Source organism: Armigeres subalbatus, chromosome 2, assembly GCF_024139115.2.
Source record: "Armigeres subalbatus isolate Guangzhou_Male chromosome 2, GZ_Asu_2, whole genome shotgun sequence".
Taxonomy (NCBI): Eukaryota; Metazoa; Arthropoda; class Insecta; order Diptera; family Culicidae; genus Armigeres; species Armigeres subalbatus.
The window spans coordinates 119,835,921-119,863,713 of NC_085140.1; the positions used below are offsets into that span (position 1 = coordinate 119,835,921).

The 27,793-nt window shown below is 41.8% G+C and overlaps 1 protein-coding gene across 1 annotated transcript in view; it reads right to left on the reverse strand.

Annotated features, from left to right (window-relative positions):
* Positions 1-24: 24 nt before the first annotated feature.
* The window catches only part of LOC134210741 (beta-1,3-galactosyltransferase 9-like), a 188,202-nt gene continuing 160,433 nt past the window's right edge, over positions 25-27,793 (reverse strand). The window contains 2 exon segments of the mRNA XM_062686989.1: positions 25-1,403; positions 1,405-1,674. Coding sequence (XP_062542973.1) covers positions 347-1,403; positions 1,405-1,547 — 1,200 coding nt within the window. The 5' untranslated portion in view covers positions 1,548-1,674 and the 3' untranslated portion in view covers positions 25-346.

The following is a 27,793-nucleotide window of genomic DNA, read 5'->3' on the forward strand; positions in this document are numbered from 1 at the left end:
GTACAGAGTACAATAATATTCTTACTTATTTGCATTGCTAACGATCCAGATCGGGGAAGTCTTTTCCAGGCGAAATATGTCGATGAAGAGAACAAAAAGTATTTACCTACTAATACTAATATCAATAAAACGCGGACAACTTTGACAGTGGGGGGACGGTGGACTCTGGATTCTTCTCCTTAGTTCTAGACTCAGTTCATGGGCTTTTCCACACATACACCCTTCCGGGCTCCGTCCCCTCGAAAACACTCTTGCACTCAAAAATTACATTCACACGTGCGCTAGTAGTTGTCTAATGGTGGTCCGTTGCATTTGATCCGGGGATGCGATCATACCCATCCGGTCACTATCTGCTACCGGTGCGCCTCGACGCGGTTACCGCCTTCCAGAGCTTCCGGATTTCGCCGTCGCGCAGATCCGGCGTGGTAAAGAAGAACTGCTGCTCGGTGGCATTCAGTTTGTTCTCGATGATGGCATCTTTTTGGGTTTGGTTGAGCAGCATGCTGCCGGTAGGGGTGATGGTGGCGTTGATTCGCTGTGCAATAGTACCCGTCACGTGGACGTCGTCGATCCAGAAGTAGGGCTGCTGTTGCGCCTCTCGGTAGAGCAGGAACGCCACGTCCGGAGTGTAGATTATCGAGTAACCGGGACAGTGGCTGGGGTAGTACTTGTTCCGGTACTCCGGAATGCTAACGAACCACTTAGAGCGGTGTGTTCGCTTGACCGGCGCTTGCCGGATCTCCTGGCAGAAGAGCAACCTCCGCCGTTGGGTTGTCGATTCGAGCACGTCGTACAGTGTGGGAGTATTCACGAAGACATCGTCGTCCGCTTTTAGAATGTATTTGGCTTCGGGACAGTGATATGTGAACCATTTTAGTGCCATCACATGCTTGTAGGTCATATTGCGATAGGCGTCTAGGAAGTTTCCCTGTACGATGTCGTCGTACATACGGTTTTCTTGCTCTATCCGTCGCTGCAGGGTTCTGGAGTTGACTATACCCAGTAGGAAGACGAGCTTTGCTCGCGGATCGTGCTGTCCCCAAGTATCACGAATCGTATTGCGCTTGTACCAATTGGATGGTGCCGAATGAACTAGTACTAAAACTAACGGTGATCGTCGTTCGTCACCCTTAAGGCTATCACTTTGCACACTGTCTGACCTACTCCTTCCGCTATCGCTACTACAATTGTTAAAGTTGATGATGAATCTAAAATCTTTTAAATCTATTAAACTGGTATAATCATCTTTTGGCAACCGTTCGACTGGATTGACTAACGATAGAATCGATCGTGACGCGTTGGTTTGGTTCCAACTGACCGCCACATCATCACCGGGACCCCCACCGTCCGGTAAGGCGTATAAATTGTAACCGCTGCTAGGGTGGGGAACCGCCACCGGGGATGGTGTGTGAAGGGGGCCCTTGCATGTAGGGTGGTACGATGCCAGTCGGTTCGCTGCTGTCGGCTTCCTGCAGCGACATGTGCCATATCGTCACTACCAGTGTCAGCACGATCAGAGCCCCAAACAGTGGACGACGCTCGAACATGACCCCGGGGGACGCCAACGCCTTTCGCGAGCTCGGTGGCTGCGGAGGCAGGTGTTGTGATATTTGAAGCGTGCCGCCTGCAGATTAGTAATTGTCTGATTTTTTCATTATACACCGCTTATCAGTTCTGGAAGGGAAAAAAAAAGAATAAAGAAATTGTTATGACAATAGACGATAACAAGTGCATTCTAATATAAAGGATTATAGGGTATCTGTTCCTATATCAATAACAATAAGGCAATGGGCATATGAAATGCATTGATTTCTCACCCAATAATCAAGAAACATGAGAATAATTATGCTCGGCTCACGTAATTTTTAATTGAAAACAATTTGGTAACTCCTTTTTATTTATTATCAGACTAAGGCCGGAGTGGCCTGTGCTGCACATAAAAGTCTTCTCCATTCAGCTCGGTCCATGGCTGCACTTCGCCAACCACGCAGTCTGCGGAGGGTCCGCAAATCGTCCTCCACCTGATCGATCCACCTTGCCCGCTGTGCACCTCGCCTTCTTGTTCCCGTCGTCGAGAACCATTTTCACCGGATTACTGTCCGACATTCTGGCTACGTGCCCGGCGCACCGCAGTCTTCCGATTTTCGCGGTGTGAACGATGGATGGTTCTCCCAACAGCTGATGCAACTCGTGGTTCATTCGCCTCCTCCACGTACCGTCCGCCATCTGCACCCCACCATAGATGGTACGCAACACTTTCCTTTCAAAAACTCCCAGTGCGCGTTGGTCCTCCACGAGCATCGTCCAGGTCCCGTGTCCGTAGAGAACTACCGGTCTTATAAGCGTTTTGTAGATAGTCAGTTTGGTACGGCGGCGAACTCTATTCGATCGGAGCGGAGCGTCTTGCGGAGTCCAAAGTACGTACGATTTCCAGCCACTATGCGCCTCCGAATTTCTCTGCTGGTATCGTTATCGGCGGTCACCAGTGAGCCCAAGTACACGTATTCTTCAACCACCTCGATTTCGTCACCACCGATAGAAACTCGTGGTGGCTGGCTTACATTGACCTCTCTTGAGCCTCTTCCTATCATGTGCTTCGTCTTCGACGTATTGATGACTAGTCCAATCCGTTTAGCTTCGCTTTTCAGTCTGATGTAGGATTCCTCCATCCTCTCAAAGTTACGTGCCATGATATCAATGTCGTCGGCGAAACCAAATAACTGGACGGACTTCGTGAAAATCGTACCACTCGTGTCAATCCCTGCCCTTCGTATTACTCTTTCCAAAGCGATGTTGAATAGCAGACACGAGAGACTATCACCTTGCCGTAACCCTCTACGCGTTTCGAAGGGACTCGAGAATGCCCCTGAAACTCGAACTACGCACATCACCCGATCCATCGTCGCCTTGATCAACCGTATCAGTTTATCCGGAAATCCGTTTTCGTGCATTAGCTGCCATAGCTGGTCCCGATCGATTGTATCATATGCGGCTTTGAAGTCGATAAATAGATTATGTGTGGGCACGTTGTATTCGCGGCATTTCTGCAATACCTGACGTATGGCGAACACCTGGTCTGTGGTAGAGCGTTCACCCATAAATCCCGCCTGGTACTGCCCCACGAACTCTCTTGCAATTGGTGTTAGTCGGCGGCATAAAATTTGGGAAAGTACCTTGTAGGCGGCGTTCAGCAATGTGATTGCGCGGTAGTTGCTACAATCCAGCTTATCGCCCTTTTTGTAGATGGGACACACGACACCTTCCATCCACTCCTGCGGCAGAACCTCATCCTCCCAAACCTTGGTAATCACCCAGTGCAGCGCTCTAGCCAGTGCCTCACCACCGTGTTTAAACAGCTCTCCTGGTAGTTGGTCAACTCCAGGGGCTTTGTTGTTTTTCAGCCGGTCGATCTCCTCCTGGATTTCCTGGAGATTCGGAGCCGGAAGTCGCATGTCCTGCGCGCGTGCTCCTAGGTTCATTACCATACCGCCACCGTTGTCTGCCATATCGCCATTCAGGTGCTCTTCGTAGTGCTGCCGCCACCTTTGGATCACCTCACGCTCGTTTGTAAGAAGGTTCCCGGTTATATCCTTACACATATCGGGCTGTGGCACGTGGCCCTTACGTGAACGATTTAACTTCTCATAGAACTTTCATGCGTTGTTAGCGCGGTACAGCTGCTCCGTCTATTCACGGTCTCGATCTTCCTGCTGGCGCTTTTTCCTCCGGAAAATCGATTTTTGTCTGTTCCGTGCCCGTTTGTTTCGTTCCTCGTTCGCCATAGTGTGGTGTTGCAGGAAACTCACCCATGCTGCATTCTTTTCCTCAACTAACTGCTCACATTCGCCGTCATACCAGTCGTTTCTCTGATCTGGAGCCACCGTGCCTAGTGCAGCGGTTGCAGTACTTCCAATGGCGGATCGAATATCTCTCCAGCCATCTTCAAGAAACGCTGCGTCTAGTTGCTCTTCCGTTTAGAGTGCCACTTCCAGCTGCTGAATTTGCCGTCTATTAGAACGTGGTCGATTTGGTTTTCTGTTACTTGATTACGTGATTTTATTGTATTCTCAGAGCAATCTAATTGAAACGACTTGTTTGTTTCACGTGTGACTAATAACTAAATAATTTTATTTAAAACAAAGTCATGGCTTACTTAGATCCTAACACTCCTCCTTAAGCTACGACTCCTATGGCTTCACGATTTGCTTCAAATTTCAAACGAGGTAATGGTTTTGTGAGGCCATCGGCGAGTTGGTTTTCCGATGATATATAATTAACTTTAACAACTTCTCTTTCTAGCGCATCCCGTATGTAGTGGTGGCGTATGTCGATATGCTTGGTCCGAGGATTGTAGCCGCCGTTCTTCGCGATCGCAATAGCGCTTTGATTATCGCAGTGTATAGTAATTGCACAACTAGGCGCAAATTGTGCGGTTAACCATTGCCACCACGACACGAACAGCAGCGGACAGAGCTATATATTCTGCTTCGCATGTTGATAAGGCAATTGTTGGTTGGCACTTACAGCACCAAGAGATAGCTGCTCCTTGCAGCGTAAAAATGTAGCCGCTGGTGGACTTCCTGTCATCTACATCGGCTGAACAAACTGCGTCGCTGTAGCCATTTATGTCATTTCCGCCATCATTGCGATACACGAGCTTGAACGAAGATGTTCCGCGAAGGTAGCGGGACAAGGTTTTCACCGCAATCCAATGCTGCATTCCGGGATTAGAATTGTACCGGCTGAGTTGATTAACGACATACAAAATATCCGGCCGAGTGCATTGAGCCAGATACATCAGGCTACCCATCGCTTCCTGGTACGGAATTTGCATCATCCGAGCCGCTTCCTGCTGTTTTCGGAGACATGTCCTTTGAGAGTCTTTCGGTCATTGGAATTTTCGCTGGTTTGCAGTTCACCATGTTGAACTTTGTGAGCATCGCCTCCACGTATGCTTCTTGGTCTAGTTCTACCGATCCGGATTTGTGTGTAATCCGAATGCCAAGGCAGTTCTTTGCCGCACCAAGATCTTTCATATGGAAATTACCACTCAATAACGCTTTTGTTTGCTCCAGCCAACCACTATCATTCGAAAATAGCATGACGTCGTCTACGTATACTGCCACGAATATTATACTACCGTCTTAAATGTGATAATATACACAAGGGTCGTATTTTGCCTGGGTCAGCCCAAACTCCTTCAGCATTTGATCCAGTTTTTTGTTCCAGACGCGGCTGGATTGCTTCAGTCCGTACAGTGCTTTGTTCAAGCGGCACACCAGGGTTGGATTCCGTCGATTTTCGAAGAGCGGAGGTTGCTCCATATAGATTTCATCCGTTAGTTCACTTTGCAGAAATGCAGTAACCGCATCCATCTGATGAACAACCAGATTGTGCTTTGCTGCCATCGCGAACAAGTATCGCAGCGAACTGTGTCGAACTACCGGGGAATATGTTTCGTCATAATCTACCCCCTTTCGCTGCGAAAACCCCTTAATGACGAGACGTGCCTTGTGTCGTGCAAGGTTTCCGTTAACGTCCTGCTTGCTTTTGTATATCCACTTGCAACGGATCGCCTTCTTACCCACAGGAAGTTCCGTTAGGGTCCATGTTTCGTTGTCCATCAGTGCATCGTACTCCTCCTGCATAGCAACTTTCCATTTGTCGGCATCGTCACGCGACATTGCTTCTTGATGCGTAATTGGATCGTCCGAAACGACGAGACACTCGTCACTGGGAAGCCACACCAGTAAATTGTACCGACCTCTCAGGCCCCGAGGACGAGCTACTTCCTTCGCCGCTTGCCGTATCCGGATGTAATGGAATGTTGTCACCAGATGTAAAAATCTGCGGAGTATGAGAAGAGGGCAGGCCTTTGCTCGAAATAGCAAAATCATTATACTTGCCTGGAAGTTTGTGCTCCCGACCACTGCGCCTCAACACCTGTGACAAAGGTGGATTTGAAGTTTGACGTGGTGGGAGCACAGTCACATTTGTCACGGTATCAACGGAAGAATTACTAATGTTGCTTTCAGCTTCTTCGAAATCTTCCTCGTCCCAGTCACTTTCATCGACCTCAACTGGACCAGTCGCACCCTCCAAGGAAATTGGATGCTTGTCGGTAGCTTCTTCGGGATTTAGAGACAATGATACTGCTTCTTCTTCATTCAGTATGATGAACTTTGGTTTTCTGCTATTGGCTGTCGAAACGGTGGTACCAACATCGTTCTCATCGATAAATGTCACATCACGGCTTCTCGAAATCTTCTTCGTCACTGGATCGTAGACACGATAGCCTCTCGTATCTTCATCGAATCCAATCAGTCTGCATTCGCGGGCTTTAGCATCCCACTTGCGTCGCTTCGGTTTTGGAATATGAACCATCACTTTGGCACCGAAGATTCGTACGTGTGATAAATCCGGCTTTTTGCCGCTCCAGCATTCTTCGGGTGTCATGCTGTGGCCACGGGTTGGTGACCGGTTGATTAAATACACCGCGGTCGAAACAGCTTCCGCCCAAAATCTATCTATCTATCTATCTATCTATCTATATATATAAAACTCAATGTTTGTATGTTTGTATGTATGTTCCAGCATAACTTCTGAACGCATTGACCGAATTCAACCAAATTTGGAACACTCATTCGTTATCTTAAGGAGACGACGATAGGGGGGGTTATGGATGTTGTTTGAAAAAGGGGGAGGGTGTAGGGGGAGGGGCATTGCTTAGTCATCGATCAACTCAGTGTACCTTCTGAACCCTATGGCCGAACTCAACCAAATTTGGAACACACATTCTTTATCTTAAGAAGACGACAATAGGGTGGTTATAGATGCTGTTCGGAAAAGGGGGTGGGTGTGGGGGGAGGGGTGTTGCTTAGTCATCGATCAACTCAGTGTACCTTCTGAACCCCTTGGCCGATCTCAACCAAATTTAAAACACACATTCTTTACCTTAAGGAGATGACGATAGGTCGGTTATGGATGCGGTTTGGAAAAGGGGGCGGGGTAGGGGGAGGGGTATTGCTTAGTCATCGATTGACTCAGTGTACCTTCTGAACCCCGTGGCCGATCTCAACCAAATTTAAAACACATATTCTTTACCTTAAGGAGACGACAATAGGTCGGTTATGGATGCTGTTCGGAAAAGGGGGAGGGTATTGCTTAGTCATCGATCAACTCAGTGTACCTTCTGAACCCCTTGGCCGATCTCAACCAAATTTGGAACACACATTCTTTATCTTAAGGAGACGACAATAGGGGGGTTAGGGATGCTCTTCGGAAAAGGGGGAGGGGTATTGATAAGTTATCAATCAACTCAGTGTAACTTCTGAACCCCTTAGCCGATTTCAACCAAATTTGGAACACACATTCTTTATCTTAAGGAGACGACGATAGGGGTTAGGCATGCGCTTTGGAAATAAGAGATGGTATGTGGGGAGGGGTATTGTTTAACAATCGATCAACTCAATGTAAGTCTTGAGCCCCATGACCGATTTGAACCAAATTTGTATCAAATATTGTCTGACCTAAGGAACCGATTTTAGTGGATATTGGTAGGTCCTTTTAAAATGGGGTGGTTGTGAGAGAGGGGTATTGATTAGTTAGCGATCAATTCAGCATAACTTCTGAACCCATTTACCGATGTCCACCAAATTTGGAACCCATATTATCTGTCTAAGGAAGACTATATCAGGTTAGGAAGGACTGTCATAGCAAATTTAATAAATTAAATTAAACGAACAGTTTAGTATACCTTTCTATCGCATGGGTGAATTCAAACCAAATATTTAAACACGTATTGTTTACCCAAAGGAAATTATTTTAGAGAGGCTGGGAGGAGTATTTGAAATGCGGGAGAATGTTGGGGTTGGGTATTGTATAGAAAACGACTTAATTTAAAATACCTCTTATTTAGTTCATCCGAGGTTCTTTGACATTGCACAATGCTCCGAAAACAATTCTTCAAAAATAGCAAATCCTCGACAATAACATTTTCCTGAAAATGGCATAACCCTGAATGAAGCAGGCCATTAACATAACACTATTTGGCCTAAGGTCATTTAACATGAAGTAAATTTGAGATAATACTGAATCAGAAAAAAATTCATATAAAGCATGCATTTGCTGGGTATAAAGCAATGATAATTGTTACCCTTCATCGGAATCATAGTTTGCCCAGTGAAAAGCAATGAATAATGTGTTTCCTTCTGGATGGTGGATGTGATTGCTCCTTTAAAAGTAGGCTTTTTTCGGAATAAGGGAATGGTGGGTGTGATCCCTACTTTAAAAATATGCGTTTGCCCGGAATAAAACATTGGTGGATGTTTTCCCTTCCTTAGAAATAGAAATGCCCGGAATAAGGCTATTCAAACCCACAATCCCTTCTTCAAAATTAGTCAATATTTCCAAAAGCCTTCTTTTAATCAAATGATGAAGTATCAACAAGTAAACACAACTACCCTGTTAACCAATTGGTTTTATTATTTTCCGATTGTGAGAAAAATACTGCAAACCAAACTGGCTACTCCGAGCAAGGCCGGGTACATAAAGCTAGTGACTTGATTAAGTTGGCTTCGAACAGCATGCATCTGGCACGCTCAACGATCGTTCGGTTTGCTCTCTCTGCCATACCGTTCTGCTGCGGGGTGTAGTCATTGGTTCGCTGATGTCGAATACCAAACTTTTCCAGGTAGGTTTGAAATTTTTGTTCGTGTATTCCAGTCCGTTGTCGGTTCTGATCACCTTGATTTTGCGGCCGGTTTGCCGCTCTGTCATTGTGTGGAAGCCTTGAAATGTCTTCAATACTTCGTCCTCGGATTTTGTTCGTAGAAAATACACGAACATGCGGCGTGATCTGTCGTCCACAAATACGATGAAGTACCTGCTAGGGATGGTACTTCCATCGGACCGCAAATATCCGAGTGAACAATTTCCAGTAGCTCTTTCGCACGGGAACCATTCTTCGTAGAAAATACACGAACATGCGGCGTGATCTGTCGTCCACAAATACGATGTAGTACCTGCTAGGGATGGTACTTCCATCGGACCGCAAATATCCGAGTGAATCATTTTCAGGAGCACTTTCCCACCATTTTTCCCAAAGGGCAAACGACATTGCTTCCTCATTGCGCACACGCTGCAATCATTACTAAATCTATTAGTGTTAATTGTAATTCCACTCACCAGGCCACTTGATAGCTTTTTCAATCCCGCCGTACTGAGATGTCCCATTCGCCGATGCCACACATCCAGGGAATCATTCGCCGGACAGACCAATGCTTTATTGGATCCACTTTGGTCACGCTGTTCCAGCTTAAAAAGCTCGTTCTCGTGGCACCCAGTTGCCACCACGCCACCGCTCGTGTTGATGACTTTGCAGCCATCGTTGTCAAACACCATCGTGTAGCCCTTACTTACGATTTTGTTGACGGATAGGAGATTCACCGACAGCTCTGGTATATATTGGACATCATTCACAGGTATTTCGATCCCAGATTTCTGACAGATAGGCTTGAGTACAGTTGTTCCTGTTGCTTCAATCCTCATAGAAGCTTTGTTTGCGACTACGACAGCACCGTTGGATGACTTTAGTTCTGCAACAGAGCCTTGGTCATAAGAGTTGTTGCTCCTGAATCGAAGTATCAGTCAGAATCACTACTAGCTTCGAACGTCGTCAGGACTGTACAGAAGGCATCTCCTTTTTTAGACATTCTGCAATCCTTCGCAATGTGCCCAAAGTTTTGACACTTTCTACAACTCGGTCCCTCCGATGGGTTGGCTTGCTTAGATCTGTTGCGGTCATTTTCGTTTCCGAGCTTTTGGTAACCATGGTTGTGGTTGCTGTGGTTACGTTTACCTTTCGACAACAACGCCGCGTCCGCAGTTGAAATTTGTATTTCCTGCAGCAGCTTAGTTTTTATGGCGTCACCAGTGATTTTCGTTCCGGAATTTTCCAGAGCCATGATCATCGGCCTGTATTCCTCCGGAAGACCACAGAGCAGTAGGGCATCAATCCATTCTTCTGAAATATTGAAGCCGATTCCATTGAGCTGGTGCGCTGTGGAAATCACCTGATTCACATATTCGGCCATCGATGAACAGCTTACCAATTACGATTTCACCAGCTTATGAAACAGGCCAATTCTTCTAGTCAAACCGGAATCCTCAAATGCTTTTTCCAGGTTTTCCCACACTTCGTGTGCCGTTTTCGCCTCCTTAACGTGAACGTAATTTATCGGCTCAAGAAGAAGAATCACTTTAGCTCTTGCCTTTCGGTCAGCTTCGTACGTTCCATCCGCATTTTGCTTCGGTTTGACGGCTCCCCAGAGATCTTCCAACTCAAGGTACGTTTATCGTTATACATGAACGCTCAGGTAGGAAGGGAGGAAATGTATAGACCGGTCATCGGACCGGATAGTCTGCATACCGTATCGAACGACAACGGCCAACGATGCATAAACTTTGCAGCCTCCCGCGGAATGGTAGTCCGAAGCACTTTCTTCCCCCGCAAGAATATCCACAAGGCCACATGGAAATCACCTAATCAAGTAACGGAAAACCAAATCGACCACGTTTTAATCGACGGTAAATTCTTCTCCGACATCATGAACGTACGCACTTACCGCAGTGCGAATATTGAATCCGACCACTACCTCGTCGCAGTATGTCTGCGCTCAAAACTCTCGACGGTGATCAACACGCGTCGGAGTCGTCCGCCGCGGCTAAACATTGGGCGGCTGCAAGACAGTAGACTAGCCCAAGACTACGCACAGCAGCTGGAAGTGACACTCGCAACGGAAGAGCAGCTAGGCGCAGCGTCTCTTGAAGATGGCTGGAGAGGTATTCGATCCGCCATTGGAAGCACCGCAACCGCTGCACTAGGCACGGTGGCTCCGGATCAGAGAAACGACTGGTATGACGGCGAATGTGAGCAGTTAGTTGAGGAGAAGAATGCAGCATGGGCGAGATTGCTGCAACACCGCACGAGGGCGAACGAGGCACGATACAAACGGGCGCGGAACAGACAAAACTCGATTTTCCGGAGGAAAAAGCGCCAGCAGGAAGATCGAGACCGTGAAGAGACGGAGGAACTGTACCGCGCTAATAACGCACGAAAGTTCTATGAGAAGTTGAACCGTTCACGTAAGGGCCACGTGCCACAGCCCGATATGTGTAAGGACATAAACGGGAACCTTCTTACGAACGAGCGTGAGGTGATCCAAAGGTGGCGGCAGCACTACGAAGAGCACCTGAATGGCGATATGGCAGACGACGGTGGCGGTATGGTAATGAACCTAGGAGCACGCGCGCAGGACATGCGACTTCCGGCTCCGAATCTCCAGGAAATCCAGGAGGAGATCGGCCGGCTGAAAAACAACAAAGCCCCTGGAGTTGACCAACTACCAGGAGAGCTGTTTAAACACGGTGGTGAAGCACTGGCTAGAGCGCTGCACTGGGTGATTACCAAGGTTTGGGAGGATGAGGTTCTGCCGCAGGAGTGGATGGAAGGTGTCGTGTGTCCCATCTACAAAAGGGCGATAAGCTGGATTGTAGCAACTACCGCGCAATCACATTGCTGAACGCCGCCTACAAGGTACTCTCCCAAATTTTATGCCGTCGACTAACACCAATTGCAAGAGAGTTCGTGGGGCAGTACCAGGCGGGATTTATGGGTGAACGCTCTACCACAGACCAGGTGTTCGCCATACGTCAGGTATTGCAGAAATGCCGCGAATACAACGTGCCCACACATCATCTATTTATCGACTTCAAAGCCGCATATGATACAATCGATCGGGACCAGCTATGGCAGCTAATGCACGAAAACGGATTTCCGGATAAACTGATACGGTTGATCAAGGCGACGATGGATCGGGTGATGTGCGTAGTTCGAGTTTCAGGGTATTCTCGAGTCCCTTCGAAACCCGTAGAGGGTTACGGCAAGGTGATGGTCTTTCGTGTCTGCTATTCAACATCGCTTTGGAGGGAGTAATACGAAGAGCAGGGATTGACACGAGTGGTACGATTTTCACGAAGTCCGTCCAGTTATTTGGTTTCGCCGACGACATTGATATCATGGCACGTAACTTTGAGAGGATGGAGGAAGCCTACATCAGACTGAAAAGCGAAGCTAAACGGATTGGACTAGTCATCAACACGTCGAAGACGAAGTACATGATAGGAAGAGGCTCAAGAGCAGTCAATGTAAGCCAACCATCACGAGTTTCTGTCAGTGGTGACGAAATTGAGGTGGTTGAAGAATTCGGGTACTTGGGCTCACTGGTGACCGCCGATAACGATACCAGCAGAGAAATTCGGAGACGCATAGTGGCTGGAAATCGTACGTACTTTGGACTCCGCAAGACGCTCCGATCGAATAGAGTTCGCCGCCGTACCAAACTGACTATCTACAAAACGCTTATAAGACCGGTAGTTCTCTACGGACACGAGACCTGGACGATGCTCGTGGAGGACCAACGCGCACTGGGAGTTTTCGAAAGGAAAGTGTTGCGTACCATCTATGGTGGGGTGCAGATGGCGGACGGTACGTGGAGGAGGCGAATGAACCACGAGTTGCATCAGCTGTTGGGAGAACCATCCATCGTTCACACCGCGAAAATCGGAAGACTGCGGTGGGCCGGGCACGTAGCCAGAATGTCGGACAGTAATCCGGTGAAAATGGTTCTCGACAACGATCCGACGGGAACAAGAAGGCGAGGTGCACAGCGGGCAAGGTGGATCGATCAGGTGGAGGACGACTTGCGGACCCTCCGCAGACTGCGTGGCTGGCGAAGTGCAGCCATGGACCGAGCTGAATGGAGAAGTCTTTTATGTGCAGCACAGGCCACTCCGGCCTTAGTCTGATTATAAATAAATAATTATCGTACGTACGGTCTATACATTTCCTCCCTTCCTACCTGAGCGTTCATGTCACCGATGACGATTTTGACGTCCCGCAGTGGGCATCCATCGTATGTCTGCTCCAGCTGCGCATAGAATGCTTCTTTCTCGTCGTCGGGTCTCCCTTCGTGTGGGCAGTGCACGTTGATGATGCTATAGTTGAAGAAACGGTCTTTTATCCTCAGCATGCACATGCTTGCGTTGATTGGATGCCACCCAATCATGCGTTGGCGCATCTTTCCCAGCACTATGAAGGCGGTTCCCAGCTCGTTGGTGGTGCCGCAGCTTTGGTAGAAGGTAGCCGCTCGATGCCCGCTTTTTCACACTTTCTGTCCTGTCCAGCAGATTTCCTGCAGCGCTACGACGTCGAAGTTGCGGGGATGTAAGTCATCGTAGATTATCCTGTCGCAACCTGCGAAACCTAGCGACTTGCAGTTCCATGCTCCAAGCTTCCAATCCTGATCCTTTATTCGTCGCCTAGGTCGTTGCCGATTGTATCGAGTCGTATTATCTTCTATGTCGTTCGTAATGGTTGTTTTCAAAGGCGGCTTATTAGACCTGCGCAAACTTCTTGTCTCGTCCGAGGGACTTCGTGTCAGGTCTGTTTAGTGTCCCACCTAACACCAGGACTTGAGCTTGTGCACTTTGAGCGGCACACGGTCGCTTTGGCGGAGCCTACTTACGGATACATGCAGCTTTTTATGGAAATTAAACAGAGCCCACTTTCAAACCCCACCAAAACTCGCAGATGGCTGGGGAGGGATCGTCAAGCCCTTGGACATAGTCCCTGCTGCCCCCAACTCCAAAAATGAAATTATTATCACATTATAGAAGTATTTAGCTTAAAAACATCATCACCGCCATGTACCTATTTCAATAACATTCAAAAACAGTTAGTTAGTCCTATGCTTGTACCTATATCAATAATGCTGTTTCCAACACAAAATACGCACACTATTACTTGTGTGTATACGTAACGATATGATTGCAGTGATGCCGAATTCTTCAATGTTTTGTATTTGAGCAGAGGCGTCGCGTGATCAATTCTTCAACCTGTGCACTATTTTAGTATTTTGAGAAAAACACATAAAAGGTACCTGAAATGATAAACGAGTTATTTTCCACCGCGTTTCTCAATAAGTTTTGCTTATTTTGTTGCATCTAACTGGTTCTTAGCTACATCTTATTTTCTGAATTCACTCAAACTAAACTAAGCTTAAAAGTGATAGTTCGTAAAATTAAAAATTACTATCACAAGAATCGTTTTCAATGTGACAAATAAGACATACATGTATTCGGAAATTATTGAGCTGGCACTTTCAATTCTAATTTGAGTTATTTCGTAAAATAAGACGAAGTTTTTAATAGAGAGAAGGAAATTGGACTATATCAATCATGCAAAGTTACTAATAATGACTTGAAATTAGCATGTCACGTCAGAAAAATAAAGTCTATACAATAAACAATGAAGTTCATAGCCTTAACTCTTCTTAATTAATAATTATTCTATTTACAATTTATTTCTTTGATCAATATTCTGGACTGGACAGATGACGAACAATTTTCCGTCCATCAGCATGGGCATTCCCTCAAAAAAATGTTTGGATTAGAAAGACAAGAAATCTATCGAGATTTTAAATGTTGGGGATAGAATTGCCACATGTGCAGTGCACAGGTTGCACATGCGGACGCGACGCCTCTGTATTTGAGTTGAAATATAATTACAAAATTGCAGTTTTTGTTGTAGTTTTTCAACTTATCAGTTTAATTTTATGTTTGTCATAGATTATCTTTTCGATATGCCTTATTTTACAAACATAAGAGTTGAATTTCACAATGAAAGATCATTCACGCATTTTTTAAATAAAAATCTAGGTCGGCAACCCTTGAGAGTACTGCAAGCCATGTAAACAGTTTGGAATACGGACAAGGATAATTTAGACGTTGTTCGAAATAAACCTATATCAAACTATAGGAAATCGCGTTGATTTTTCAAATATAATTATATTTGTAGTGAAAATGTGATGTGCTTTATATGTTGTGAAGTGAATTTTGAAAGGATACATTTGTGTTAGCTTGCAATTGAGTGGAAAACAAAGGCGTGAAAATAGCTGAATCTGCTAGTAGCAATCGAGCAGTGCATCAAACCAACAGTTCAGAGGTAGGAAAATGAAAATAAAAGTGCTTTATTTTATCTTTTAATAATTTGATGCTTGTGCATTAAAACATTACTTAAACAAAATCTTGAATAATATTCCAAACATTCGATAATGTGTTCCATCCATTATTCTGTACATACGATGTGTGGAATTGTAATTAAATTGATTTTTTATTTGGTTTATCGACGTTTAGGATTAATATACGGGCTGTTATTAATATGGGAACAGATACCCTAAATGAATGTTTTTGATTAGGGGAAAAGACGGCTTTGACAGGTTTTGTTCTATTATTGGCAGGGGGTTTTTTGTCGACCGAATTTTATGAAATTTGGCCACAATATTCTTCTTTAATATTCAAAGGATGTTTGGGCATTTGAGCATAATCAGCCATAACAAAACCCCCTGACAATAATAGAACAAAACTTGCCAAAGCCGTCATTCCCCCTAGTTAGCATCCATAAAGTCGGAAAATTATTTCCAAGAAGTCGGTTAAAGTTTCCCAAGCAGCTAAGAATAGTTTAGCTTCGCATATTTTGACTGTTTTCATCGTAGTTGCTATGCTAAGCCGCGATTGGCCAAATAAAAAAAATGCATATTAAACCAAAATAAAAGTCGAGCAAGAACCATTTTGCAAATGTTAATTCAAACGAATAACGTCGAGTAGTGTGTTTCTATTTGAGTGTTTTATGTATGTACCCTAAAGAGGAGATGCAGAGCTTGATATTAGATGTCACGCAAAATTATTATTTTGACTTCCACTCCTTATGCCAGGAAATGCTAAATTTTGCTACTAGGGGGTCCACTATTGGGCATTTTACCCTAATTTGTGGAATTGTGGAAATAAATAAAAATTTATCAAAACGATTCCAACTGTTGTAACCTTCCACACTAACAATTCCAAAACATTTTTCAGTACAAAGGTGTCCAAATAACCATCCTTCCTCTTCCGAGCCATCCTTGCAAGGACGTGGCCAGGACAGATCTGAATTGGAGAATACATTGCTTGCATCTATGAAATAGAGATTAGTCTAAAATCAATATGTGTTGTAATGGATGACTGTGATTCTACTCTCATACAATGGTAAATACAGGTTTGTACCATCTACAAATAATGATAATGCTAATATTCTGTTAATAATGAAATAATTGTAAATGGAAATGGGAATAAATGGAAGTTTAGTTAATTCCCCCCGAAAATTAGAGAAATTTCCCCAAGGAAGACGAAAGAACTGAACTGAGGGAGTGGGAAAAACTTCCTCCAGGATGTTGAAAAAATTTCCCCAGTTAGTTGAGAAAGGTTGCCTTAGGGAAATGGAGAAACATCTCCCAGGAAGATGAGAAAATTGACACCAGAAAGTTGAGAAAATACCCACCAGGAAGATGAAGGAAGTTCGATGATCATTCTCCAGGAGGTTGGAAAAAAAATTTGGCTAATGTGGAAATAATTGTAAATGGAAATGGGAATAAATGGAAGTTTAGTTAATTCCCCCCGAAAATTAGAGAAATTTCCCCAAGGAAGACGAAAGAACTGAACGGAGGGAGTGGAAAAAACTTCCTCCAGGATGTTGAAAAAATTTCCCCAGTTAGTTGAGAAAAGTTGCCTTAGGGAAATGGAGAAACATCTCCCAGGAAGATGAGAAAATTGCCACCAGAAAGTTGAGAAAATACCCACCAGGAAGATGAAGGAAGTTCGATGATCATTCTCCAGGAGGTTGGAAAAAAAATCCTCAAAGAAATTAATAAAATTTTCCCCAAAAAGTAGATAACTGTTTTTCTCCAGTTGGTTGGGGAAACTTTCTTCAAGAAGTTATAGAAACTTCCCAATGGAATTGGAAAAAAGCTTAGAAACATCCTCCAGTTGGAATAGATATTATGGCACGTAACTTTGAGAAGATGGAGGAAGCCTACATCAGACTGAAGAGGGAAGCTAAGCGGATCGGACTAGTCATCAACACGTCGAAGACGAAGTACATGATAGGAAGAGGTTCAAGAGAAGACAATGTGAGCCACCCACCGCGAGTTTGCATCGGTGGTGACGAAATCGAGGTGGTAGAAGAATTTGTGTACTTGGGCTCACTGGTGACTGCCGAAAATGACACCAGCAGAGAAATTCGGAGACGCATAGTGGCTGGAAATCGTACGTACTTTGGACTCCGCAAGACGCTCCGATCGAATAATGTTCGCCGCCGTACCAAACTGACAATCTACAAAACGCTAATTAGACCGGTAGTCCTCTACGGACACGAGACCTGGACGATGCTCGTGGAGGACCAACGCGCACTTGGAGTTTTCGAAAGGAAAGTGCTGCGTACCATCTATGGTGGGGTGCAGATGGCGGACGGTACGTGGAGGAGGCGAATGAACCACGAATTGCATCAGCTGTTGGGAGAACCATCCATCGTTCACACCGCGAAAATCGGGCGACTGCGATGGGCCGGGCACGTAGCCAGAATGTCGGACAGTAACCCGGTGAAAATGGTTCTCGACAACGATCCGACGGGCACAAGAAGGCGAGGTGCGCAGCGGGCAAAGTGGATCGATCAGGTGGAAGATGACTTGCGGACCCTCCGTAGACTGCGTGGTTGGCGACGTGTAGCCATGGACCGAGCCGAATGGAGAAGACTCTTATATACCGCACAGGCCACTTCGGCCTTAGTCTGAATAAATATAATAAAATATAAAATATCCTCCAGTTGGAAGTTGAAAAAACTTTCTCCAGGAAGTTGGAAAAATCATCCTAGATCCATCATCCTAGAATCCATTTTTCCAAATTTCCACTCCGGGTGGCTTATATCTGGAATATAGGCAATTAAGTCCAGGGAGTTGAAAAAGCTTCCTCTAGGAAGTTGCAAAAATTTCCACCAGGAATATGAGATAACATCTCCCAGGAAGCTGGGAAAAACGCAACCAGGCAGATGAAAAAACATCCCCCATAAAGATGAAAAAACTTCCTCCAGCAGTATCTCAGGGAGATGAGTCAAGTACGAGACACTGAAGACGTCCTTACTGTTGAGGTCGAAATACGTATCAGTCAAAGGAATAAAGTAGCCATACTGGAATTAAATGGAATTATACAAATTCGTCTTATGACAAGTGAAATGAGAAAACTTTCTCCGGTAGTTTGGAAAAACTTCCTCCAGGAAGATAGAATACTTCCTCCAGGAAGATAGAATACTTCCCCCAGAAAGTTAGGTTCCCCTGGAAGATGATAAAACTTCCCCCATGAAGATGGGAAAACTACCCTCAGGTAACATCTCTTGAACCAGGCTTGGCCATTGAAGCTGGTTCCAAAACTATACATTGTATACAAGAGGCAGTTCGTCTCATATTCGTGGACTAATCTTTTTAGTAGTCATTGGCACTCGGGCCAACGCACTAGTACCTGAGGGATTTCGGTATGTGGTATCCACATGAAACCTTGGAAAATGGTAAAAGATTGACTTTGTATTTCGATTCAATTCGGTATGTATAGGCAACAGTTCTTTCGGGTTTACAAAACATCTATTCTAAACATTAATGTAAAATAAGGAAACACTGGGGCGCCAGGCTAAGTGTTGACAAACATAAGCAATATTGACTCAGAATCCTGTAACTTTAAAGCTTCCATAATGTTTATTGTTTTGTTATTTGACGCTCCGCTTGCTGCGTTCCTTCTGTGGTGCGAGATTCATACAACAACGCATCGATACTTGAAATAGGAGCTCAGCAAAACATATCCGCGGTGTGGGGCATTCTTGCATTCGTCTTGTGTCATTTGGCGATCATGCCGTAGCATAGCAACGGATCACGTGAGGTGTAGGATTACTGTATTAAGTTTTTGGTTTTTAAGGTCACTCCTGACAGAATCCCAGTATAATACGCTGGTACTTGGGGTTAGGGAGCACGTGATATTTGATGAACTTTCCAGTTTGACTGTTACTCTAGGACTATATTTCAGATTTCAGATTTGTACAATTGAAACTTAAACTCTACACAATTATTACATTTCTACACTACAATATAATTATGGGAGGTGCGTGTATGTACATAACAAATTCTATTTGAACCAATCACTTTCGAGTTGGCTATCCATGCGACATATGTTTTGAAAACAACATATGTCTTTTCTACTCGGGTGGCATATTGATGACTGCTCATAACATAGAATGTATGTCAAGAAAGAATGAGAACACGTAGCTTGAATTGGATGGTAATTTGAGCTTTTGTTTAAAAGTGTCCAAAACATATTATGGTTCAAGTAAGGAAAACATGTGCATGTAATAAATTCAAAGGAGGTCGCTATGAAAGTAGGTCTGTTAATAAATTTGACTACACATGCACTTGAGTGTAATGTTGCTAAAGGCAGTTGTATCCAATTGCAATTTATGACTTGTTAAATGAAATGTACATGTGAGGTCTGATCCAAACATGTTGAAGTTGTTTCAGATGAATTTCGAGATGAATAAATTAATCAACAAGATTGAGTATGCTACACCTTCCCTCTTAAAGAGAATGATGTAACGAAGAGAAATCATTCGTATATTATACACACACCTTTACAAAAAAAAATTTAATTTAGATCGAATTGAATTTTAAGCTTTATAGAATATACCTAAGATTATACCTATCTCATTTTTTTTTCTTCATTTTACTTACCGAATACCGATTGAATATTGGGAAAAAATATATATATATTATATTTCTTATTATTTTATCAATCTATTTTTATGCACTACCATTGTTTTATTTGACGCCATATCTTGAATTGTACAATTTGTTCCTGTTATGTCAATCACTTTAAATGGTCCAATATATTTTGCATCTAGTTTACTTCTATTTTCATTCGTTAAATATACTCTATCATTTATTTGAATATGGATTGGGTTGCTAATTGGTTCATATTTATTCGTTCGGGATATTTTGTGTTTATTTAAATTCTTTTTTGCGATTTCGTTAGATTTTTGTAGTTTATATTTCAATTCATAGTAGTATTCATTGATATTATATACGGGTTCTATTCCAAGTTTGTGAATTTCATTAGGTAAACTGCATTTTCTTCCAAAAATTAACTCATAAGGTGTAAAACCATGGTCAGTATGAGGAGTAGTATTATATGTAAAAGAATAAAACTTCATCCAGTTATCCCAATCATCTTTCTGATCATTGATGAAAGATCTTAGATACTCGTTTAAGCATCTATGATTCCTCTCTAATGATCCAATTGTCTGTGGATGATAAGCTGTTGCAAATGTTTGTTTTATACCTAATAATTTACAAATTCGGTCAAGAACTTCATTCTTGTATTCTGTTCCTTGGTCGGATTTTAAATCAAAAAATGTACCATAAATAAGTATAAAATTTTCTACTAAAGCCTTAGCAATAACGGTTGCTTCTTTAGTCGGTATAGGAATTAAAACTATATATTTTGTAAGGTCACATTGTATGCTTATGGCATATCTGTTTCCCTTAATACTTATAGGTAAAGGTCCTACAGTATCTATAGATATAACTTCAAATGGTGAAGATGGTGTTGTGGTAATCACCATTTTTCTTTTGTGTGTCTTATTGTTTTGTTCTTTTACACGATTCGCAGGCCCTTACGAATCTAGAAATCGAACCTTTCATATCTCTCCAGGTATACTTTTCACGAACTTTAAGGTACAAGCGATGTTGTCCTATGTGTCCTCCTGTGGGTGTATTATGATAATTTTCTAAAATTGACTGAATTTCATTTAAATCAGTAAGAAACTTTGGCGGTTGATAGATTATAATGCGCATGCTTTTTAACGCTTGATTTACTACAGTCTTGAACGAATTCAAGGGTATGTATTTGAATATATCTTCTAGTAATGATATTGCCATTTCTTTAATATTCAACAATTTTGCATTATTTTCAAGTATTGGAAGAACAAATTCAAGAATTTGACTTCCACTTTCATTTCTTTGTTTCACGTGTGCTACAATAATTTTCTTTGCTCTATTTTCCATAATAAAAGTCCATATTTTATTATCAACGTGTACACGAAGTTTCCATAATCGTTTTGTCTCAGTTGGGTTCTCAGTAACATAAGTCAAAAGGTGATCAATCTTTTGATTACATTCTGGTAAATGTAAAGATCCGTTGTTATCATTGTGTTTTACATTAGAATTTTGTTTATTTCGAGTCATTGATCTAGTGTTAACTACTAGAACACTGTCTCTTTTTAAGTCATCAGATGAAATTATAATTCTTGATAATGCATCTGCACCAGTATTATTTTTCCCTTTAATGTATTCTACTACATAATTGTAATCTTCTAAATCAATACGCATTCTTGTTAATTTTGAAGTAGGATTTTTCATTCCAAACAAGTAAACAAGTGGTCTATGATCTGTTCTTACTCTGAATTGACGTCCATACAAATACGCTTTAAAATAGTTTATAGCCCAGTGTATGGCAGTTAATTCCTTAAGTATAACAGGTTTATTCTTTTTCACCTTGGGTAAATGATTTACTTGCAAATGCAATGGGTAAATCTTCATTTCCAAACTTCTGGGATAAGACTGCTCCACATCCAACGTCTGAAGCGTCTGTTGTAAGTATAAATTCATTTGAAAAATCTGGGTATTGGAGAATTGTTGGAGATATTAGATAATTTCTCAAACTATTAAATGCTGTTTCACATTCTGAAGTCCATTTAAATTGAATATTTTTCCTTAAAAGCTTATTTAAAGGTTGTGCTATAGTCGCAAAATGCGGAACAAATTTACGATAGTAATTACAAAATGCCACAAATCTTCGAACTTCATCTGCGTTCGTAGGTGTTGGGTAATTTATGATTACATCGAATTTAGAACTGTCAGGTAAAATACCTTTATCAGTTATGTGATGCCCTAAATATGTTACTTCAGAGCGGAAAAATTTGCACTTCTTTACATTAAGTTTAAGATTGTATTTTCTTAAACGATTAAAACTGTTTCTAAATTTGATAAATGGTGTTTGATTGAACAACCGATGACTACAATATCATCGATGTATACAAAAGCACATTCGGGAGATAATCCAGCCATAGCTATTGTCATCATACGCTGGAAACTATTTGGACTTACATTCAATCCAAACGGTAGTCGCGTAAACTGATAATGACCAGACTGTGTTGAAAAAGCAGTATATTTTCTGGAATCATTTTCCAAAGGAATTTGATGAAATCCAGACATCAAATCTAAAGTTGTAAAATACTTCGCTCTACCAAGTTGATCAAGAATCGTATCAATTCTTGGTAATGGGAATTTATCAGCCATTATTTTTGTTAAGTTGTCTGAAATCAACAACTAAACGCCACTTCTTTTCTCCATTATCTGATTTTTCGGGACCAAAAGTATGGGTGAATTGTAAGATGACACAGATGGTTCAATAGTTTTATTTTGAAGCATCTTCTTCACTTGACTTTGTATTTCATCATGCTGAGCATGTATTGTCTTGTAATTGGGTATATACGTTGGAACAGCATCGTTTAACACAATGTTCTGTGAATAAAAATTATTGGTAGTTAACTTTTCCTCTGGTAAACAGAATATATCTGCATAATCTGTAATGAGTTTATTGAAATTTTTCTGTGAACTTTCTGGTAAATTGCAGACATCTAACTCCTTCAAAATATTCTGTACTCTCTCTGTAAAACTTGTTTATTTTTGGAATATTTCATTATGCAATAATCCTTCAGTGGTTCTAAAATTGGATTAAATGATAAATTTGAAATATATACCGGATTATCAGTAGTATTTATAAATTTTACATATGGCATTTCTGGCGATATGATAGTATTTCCACAAAAATTCCTGGTAGAATTTCTTGTGAATGTACCACCACATCTTCTTGAATATGCAAATTTGAAATTTTCGAATTACTTCACTTCTGTTAGGCAGAATAAATCCATTGTTTACGTTATCCTCAATTGGAATTGAAATTTTTATATTACCAACATTAAAATGTAATAACCATGTGATGAGTTTGATTGCCTTCACGTAAACGGTCGCGTGTACTCAGACGACTAATGACGGTGAAAGACCGACACTTGATTACAATTTGTCCATTTCGAAACATATGCTGTGCATATGCACAGCTAAGATATTTAACAAAAAAATGGTTTTCGTACGGCCGAGTTGCCGAATAATATGCAATTAATTGTAATCAAGTGTCGGTCTTTCACCGTCATTAGTCGTCTGAGTACACGCGACCGTTTACGTGAAGGCAATCAAACTCATCAAATGCTTTAGCCAAGCAAGCCTTTGGCACAGCAGAGTGCGATTGAATTCGCATTCTATACCGTCCCGCCCAGTCCGTTGCTGGGGGGCATGGAGTGCGATCCTCTCGTTTAATAAACAATGTGCACTCGCTTGGCTGTGGATATACAACAGTAAAGCAAATGTGGAGATTGGGCAAATCAAGCATCCGAAAGATATTCAATTTGCAAAAAAGAGAGCTAACCGCGGTGGAGGTTGGTACTCGGATTCTGATGGCTTTTCCGCAAACGTGACCTTTAAGTGGTCTTGTTGTGTAGGGGTTATCACGCCTATCTAGAGAGTAGGAGGTTGAGGGTTCGAGTCCCTCCAAGACACGTGGATTCTTTTTCGCAAATTTCATATCAATTTGTCCATTTCGAAACATATGCTGTGCATATGCACAGCTAAGATATTTAACAAAAAAATGGTTTTCGTACGGCCGAGTTGCCGAATAATATGCAATTAATTGTAATCAAGTGTCGGTCTTTCACCGTCATTAGTCGTCTGAGTACACGCGACCGTTTACGTGAAGGCAATCAAACTCATCAAATGCTTTAGCCAAGCAAGCCTTTGGCACAGCAGAGTGCGATTGAATTCGCATTCTATACCATCCCGCCCAGTCCGTTGCTGGGGGCATGGAGTGCGATCCTCTCGTTTAATAAACAATGTGCACTCGCTTGGCTGTGGATATACAACAGTAAAGCAAATGTGGAGATTGGGCAAATCAAGCATCCGAAAGATATTCAATTTGCAAAAAGAGAGCTAACCGCGGTGGAGGTTGGTACTCGGATTCTGATGGCTTTTCCGCAAACGTGACCTTTAAGTGGTCTTGTTGTGTAGGGGTTATCACGCCTATCTAGAGAGTAGGAGGTTGAGGGTTCGAGTCCCTCCAAGACACGTGGATTCTTTTTCGCAAATTTCATATCAATTTGTCCATTTCGAAACATATGCTGTGCATATGCACAGCTAAGATATTTAACAAAAAAATGGTTTTCGTACGGCCGAGTTGCCGAATAATATGCAATTAATTGTAATCAAGTGTCGGTCTTTCACCGTCATTAGTCGTCTGAGTACACGCGACCGTTTACGTGAATGTAATAACCATGTTTCATAATCAATTATGCATTTATTATTGGTTAGAAAATCTCTTCCTAAAATGCCATCTGTCGCAATAGGAAAGTTGCTAGGCACCACATGAAAGGTATGCCGTATTGATAAACCATGTTCAAAATGTAGGTCAGTTACCGTAGTTGCTAGTGTATAAACAGTTCCACTGGTTATACCCGTTAACCTTGTTTTAACTGCTGTATCAATAATTTGTGTTGGATTAATTTTGTCAGCTTTAAAGAGCGATACGTCAGCTCCACAATCGATTATAAAAGTACACTTGCGATTTGCCATGTGAACCTCAGCTGTTATGAAATTTGATGCGTTTAAATTAATGGTAAAGACGGTCATTTGCATTTTATTCCTATTTGTATTTACATTCGCCGGTCTAAAAATGTTGTTGCGTTTGTTGGGGTTGCTGGTTTTGCACAACTTGCGCATACGTTTGGGTGGCTTGGCTCGGATGAATAGAACGATTTACAGATTGGTTAGCTGTTTGCATTTCGAATGTATTGTCTTGATAAGTTGTAACATTTCCAACTTGTGGGTTTAAATTAGAGAAATAAACACGAGAGAATCTGTTGCTGTTATGGTTTCCAAAATTCTGAAAACGATTGTAACCAACATCTCTATTTCGGAAATGGATATTTCTATTTCTTTGATTTGGAGTGGGATTAAAACTTCTGTTTGGTTGTCTATTATTGAAAGTTCTGGAAAACCGTGTTCGATCATACGATTGATTTCGGTTAGAATATGCATCTCGCGAGAAATTCGGTCTAAAATTTCTTGGAATGGTATCAAATTTACGAGTTTGTATATTTTTGGTTTGCAGAATTGCAGAAGTTTGAGTTGCATCGGGAACATTCTCAATCAAGACATTGATTGCATCCTTCAGGGTGTCAAATTTCCTATTTTCAGCATCATTTTTGTTTCGCTGCTATAAGATTCCCTTGCCATGGTCTGTATGGCAAGTTTAATAGCCATTTTCTTTGCTACGTCAGCAGGAATTTCTTCTCTGATATAAGCTCCAGTCAGCTTGTCAGAAAGAAATTCTATTTGTTTTGTAAAGTTCTGTAGGTCATCGATATTTTTGAGTTTCAAATTTTCAGACTTGATTGCGTTAAATCTGAATTACTTTTATCAGAACATTCTGATTTAATTTTATCGATTATCTCATCGAATTCCAGTGGTACGGCCACGAAGAGGTTTCGCGCCTTGCCACTTAATTTAGTTAATATTATTTTAATTGCAGCCTCCTTTTGTCCAGCTGGTATAATTGTTTTGACCAATGCTACCGCATCAGTAAAAGATTTTACTCCCTCGACGTTCCCATTGTATGATGGAATTAGCGTCGCTAGCTCGGAAGCTGTTTTTATATCCATAGCCATGTTTAGTATACGATTATGTTTCACTCTGGAGTACCAAATAATTATTTTAGCAATAGTTTTTACCCTAATTTTAACTTTAGGTTGCTTTAAACCTTCTAATGAAAATTTATTTTGGTCGTCTTCCTGAATTGTTTCTGTCTGACCATCATTCAAAATTACTTCACTAGTATCCAGTAATGTAATGCATTGATTGTATCTCAATTTTACCGCAGAATAAGTTTCAACTTCTGAATTCCACTCTTTTGCACTAATTCTATGTTCATAACTTTTCAGGATTTTTCTATAACGTTCAATATTTTGATTCAAATTTTCCTTTTTATTCAAAATATTCTCCAATGATCTTGCTCTGTATTTACTTTTCTGCAAATTTAAATGCTCTTTAGAAATTAATTGCTCAATTTCGCGCAATTGATTCATTGATTGTTAAGATCTCAATTAAGTTGATATGCTTATTCTAATTTTACTAATTCCTTCCAAGTTCTAGGGGTATTTTAGATTCCTTAGTAAATTCTGGTTGCCATTTTCACTCATATATGAAATTTCAGCAAATAATTCCTTATCAAATGTACCATTAATCCTTAATTCATTGTTTTTCCTATTAACTTCTAAGGCGCTCACATAATCAACATCGTGCAAATTATTTAGCTCTGCCACAACTCTGGCGGATCCGTTCATTTTGTTTCCATTTTGCGATTTAATTTAATTTACAAGGCTCAGAAATTTTTGATAACATAAGAAAAATCAATCATAATAGATATTCCACAATAATCTAACACTTCAATAAGAATAGATATTCCACAATTATGTTTATCATGTAATTGAAATCCATCAGCTGACTTACATTATTTTACGCTGGTGCTCCTTGTTGCATTCATAAGCTGTTACGTTCCTCCGTCACCTTTCTCCTCTTCCTTCAGAAAACCCGCCTGCCGACTCCCGCCGACAGTGGTCTCGCCTGCAGTTGAATGTTTATTTTCGTTGTTCACTTCGCACCAAAGGCAGAAATATGCATTTTTTTTCATTTGTATCGTCACTCGGTGGGTCACTTCATCATCAATTAGTGTTTGTTTTGATTCTTCTTTCGCCAATGCATGTACAAAGGTTACGCACAGTTATTTAGTAGGAGCCATGTGTAAAAAGCAGTTATTTTTTTTGTGTCCATGCACTGCACCGTCGCATCTCACTGTTAATTGTTTTTGTTTATTGAGAACTGTGTCAACTGGGGCGCAATAATTTTCACTCCGCGCTCTATACTGTTTGCGCAAATACAGCCTTTTTGGCGGCTTTTACCATCATTTTCTTAGCCAACTTCACCATTATTTTTAATTATTATCCAAAGAGTTTGGATAATTAATAAGCACAAAATAATATTCAACTTCGCACTATGGTCTTCGTGGAAGCCTGTATGAACTTCCTGATTTTCAACTATGGTGACTGTTTGATCGCCGATAGTTTTAGCACTTTCTTCTTTAGATGCTCCTTTGCCCATTTTATTTGCATCTCATTTACTGCATTTTAAGAAAATGTTTTCACTAATGCACTTAGCACTTTTTTACTATCACTGTTTTTTAAAGTCCGAACATTGCACGTCCGAAAGTCACTCGTCGCCATATAATACGCTGGTACTTGGGGTTAGGGAGCACGTGATATTTGATGAACTTTCCAGTTTGACTGTTACTCTAGGACTATATTTCAGATTTCAGATTTGTACAATTGAAACTTAAACTCTACACAATTATTACATTTCTACACTACAATATAATTATGGGAGGTGCGTGTATGTACATAACAAATTCTATTTGAACCAATCACTTTCGAGTTGGCTATCCATGCGACATATGTTTTGAAAACAACATATGTCTTTTCTACTCGGGTGGCATATTGATGACTGCTCATAACATAGAATGTATGTCAAGAAAGAATGAGAACACGTAGCTTGAATTGGATGGTAATTTGAGCTTTTGTTTAAAAGTGTCCAAAACATATTATGGTTCA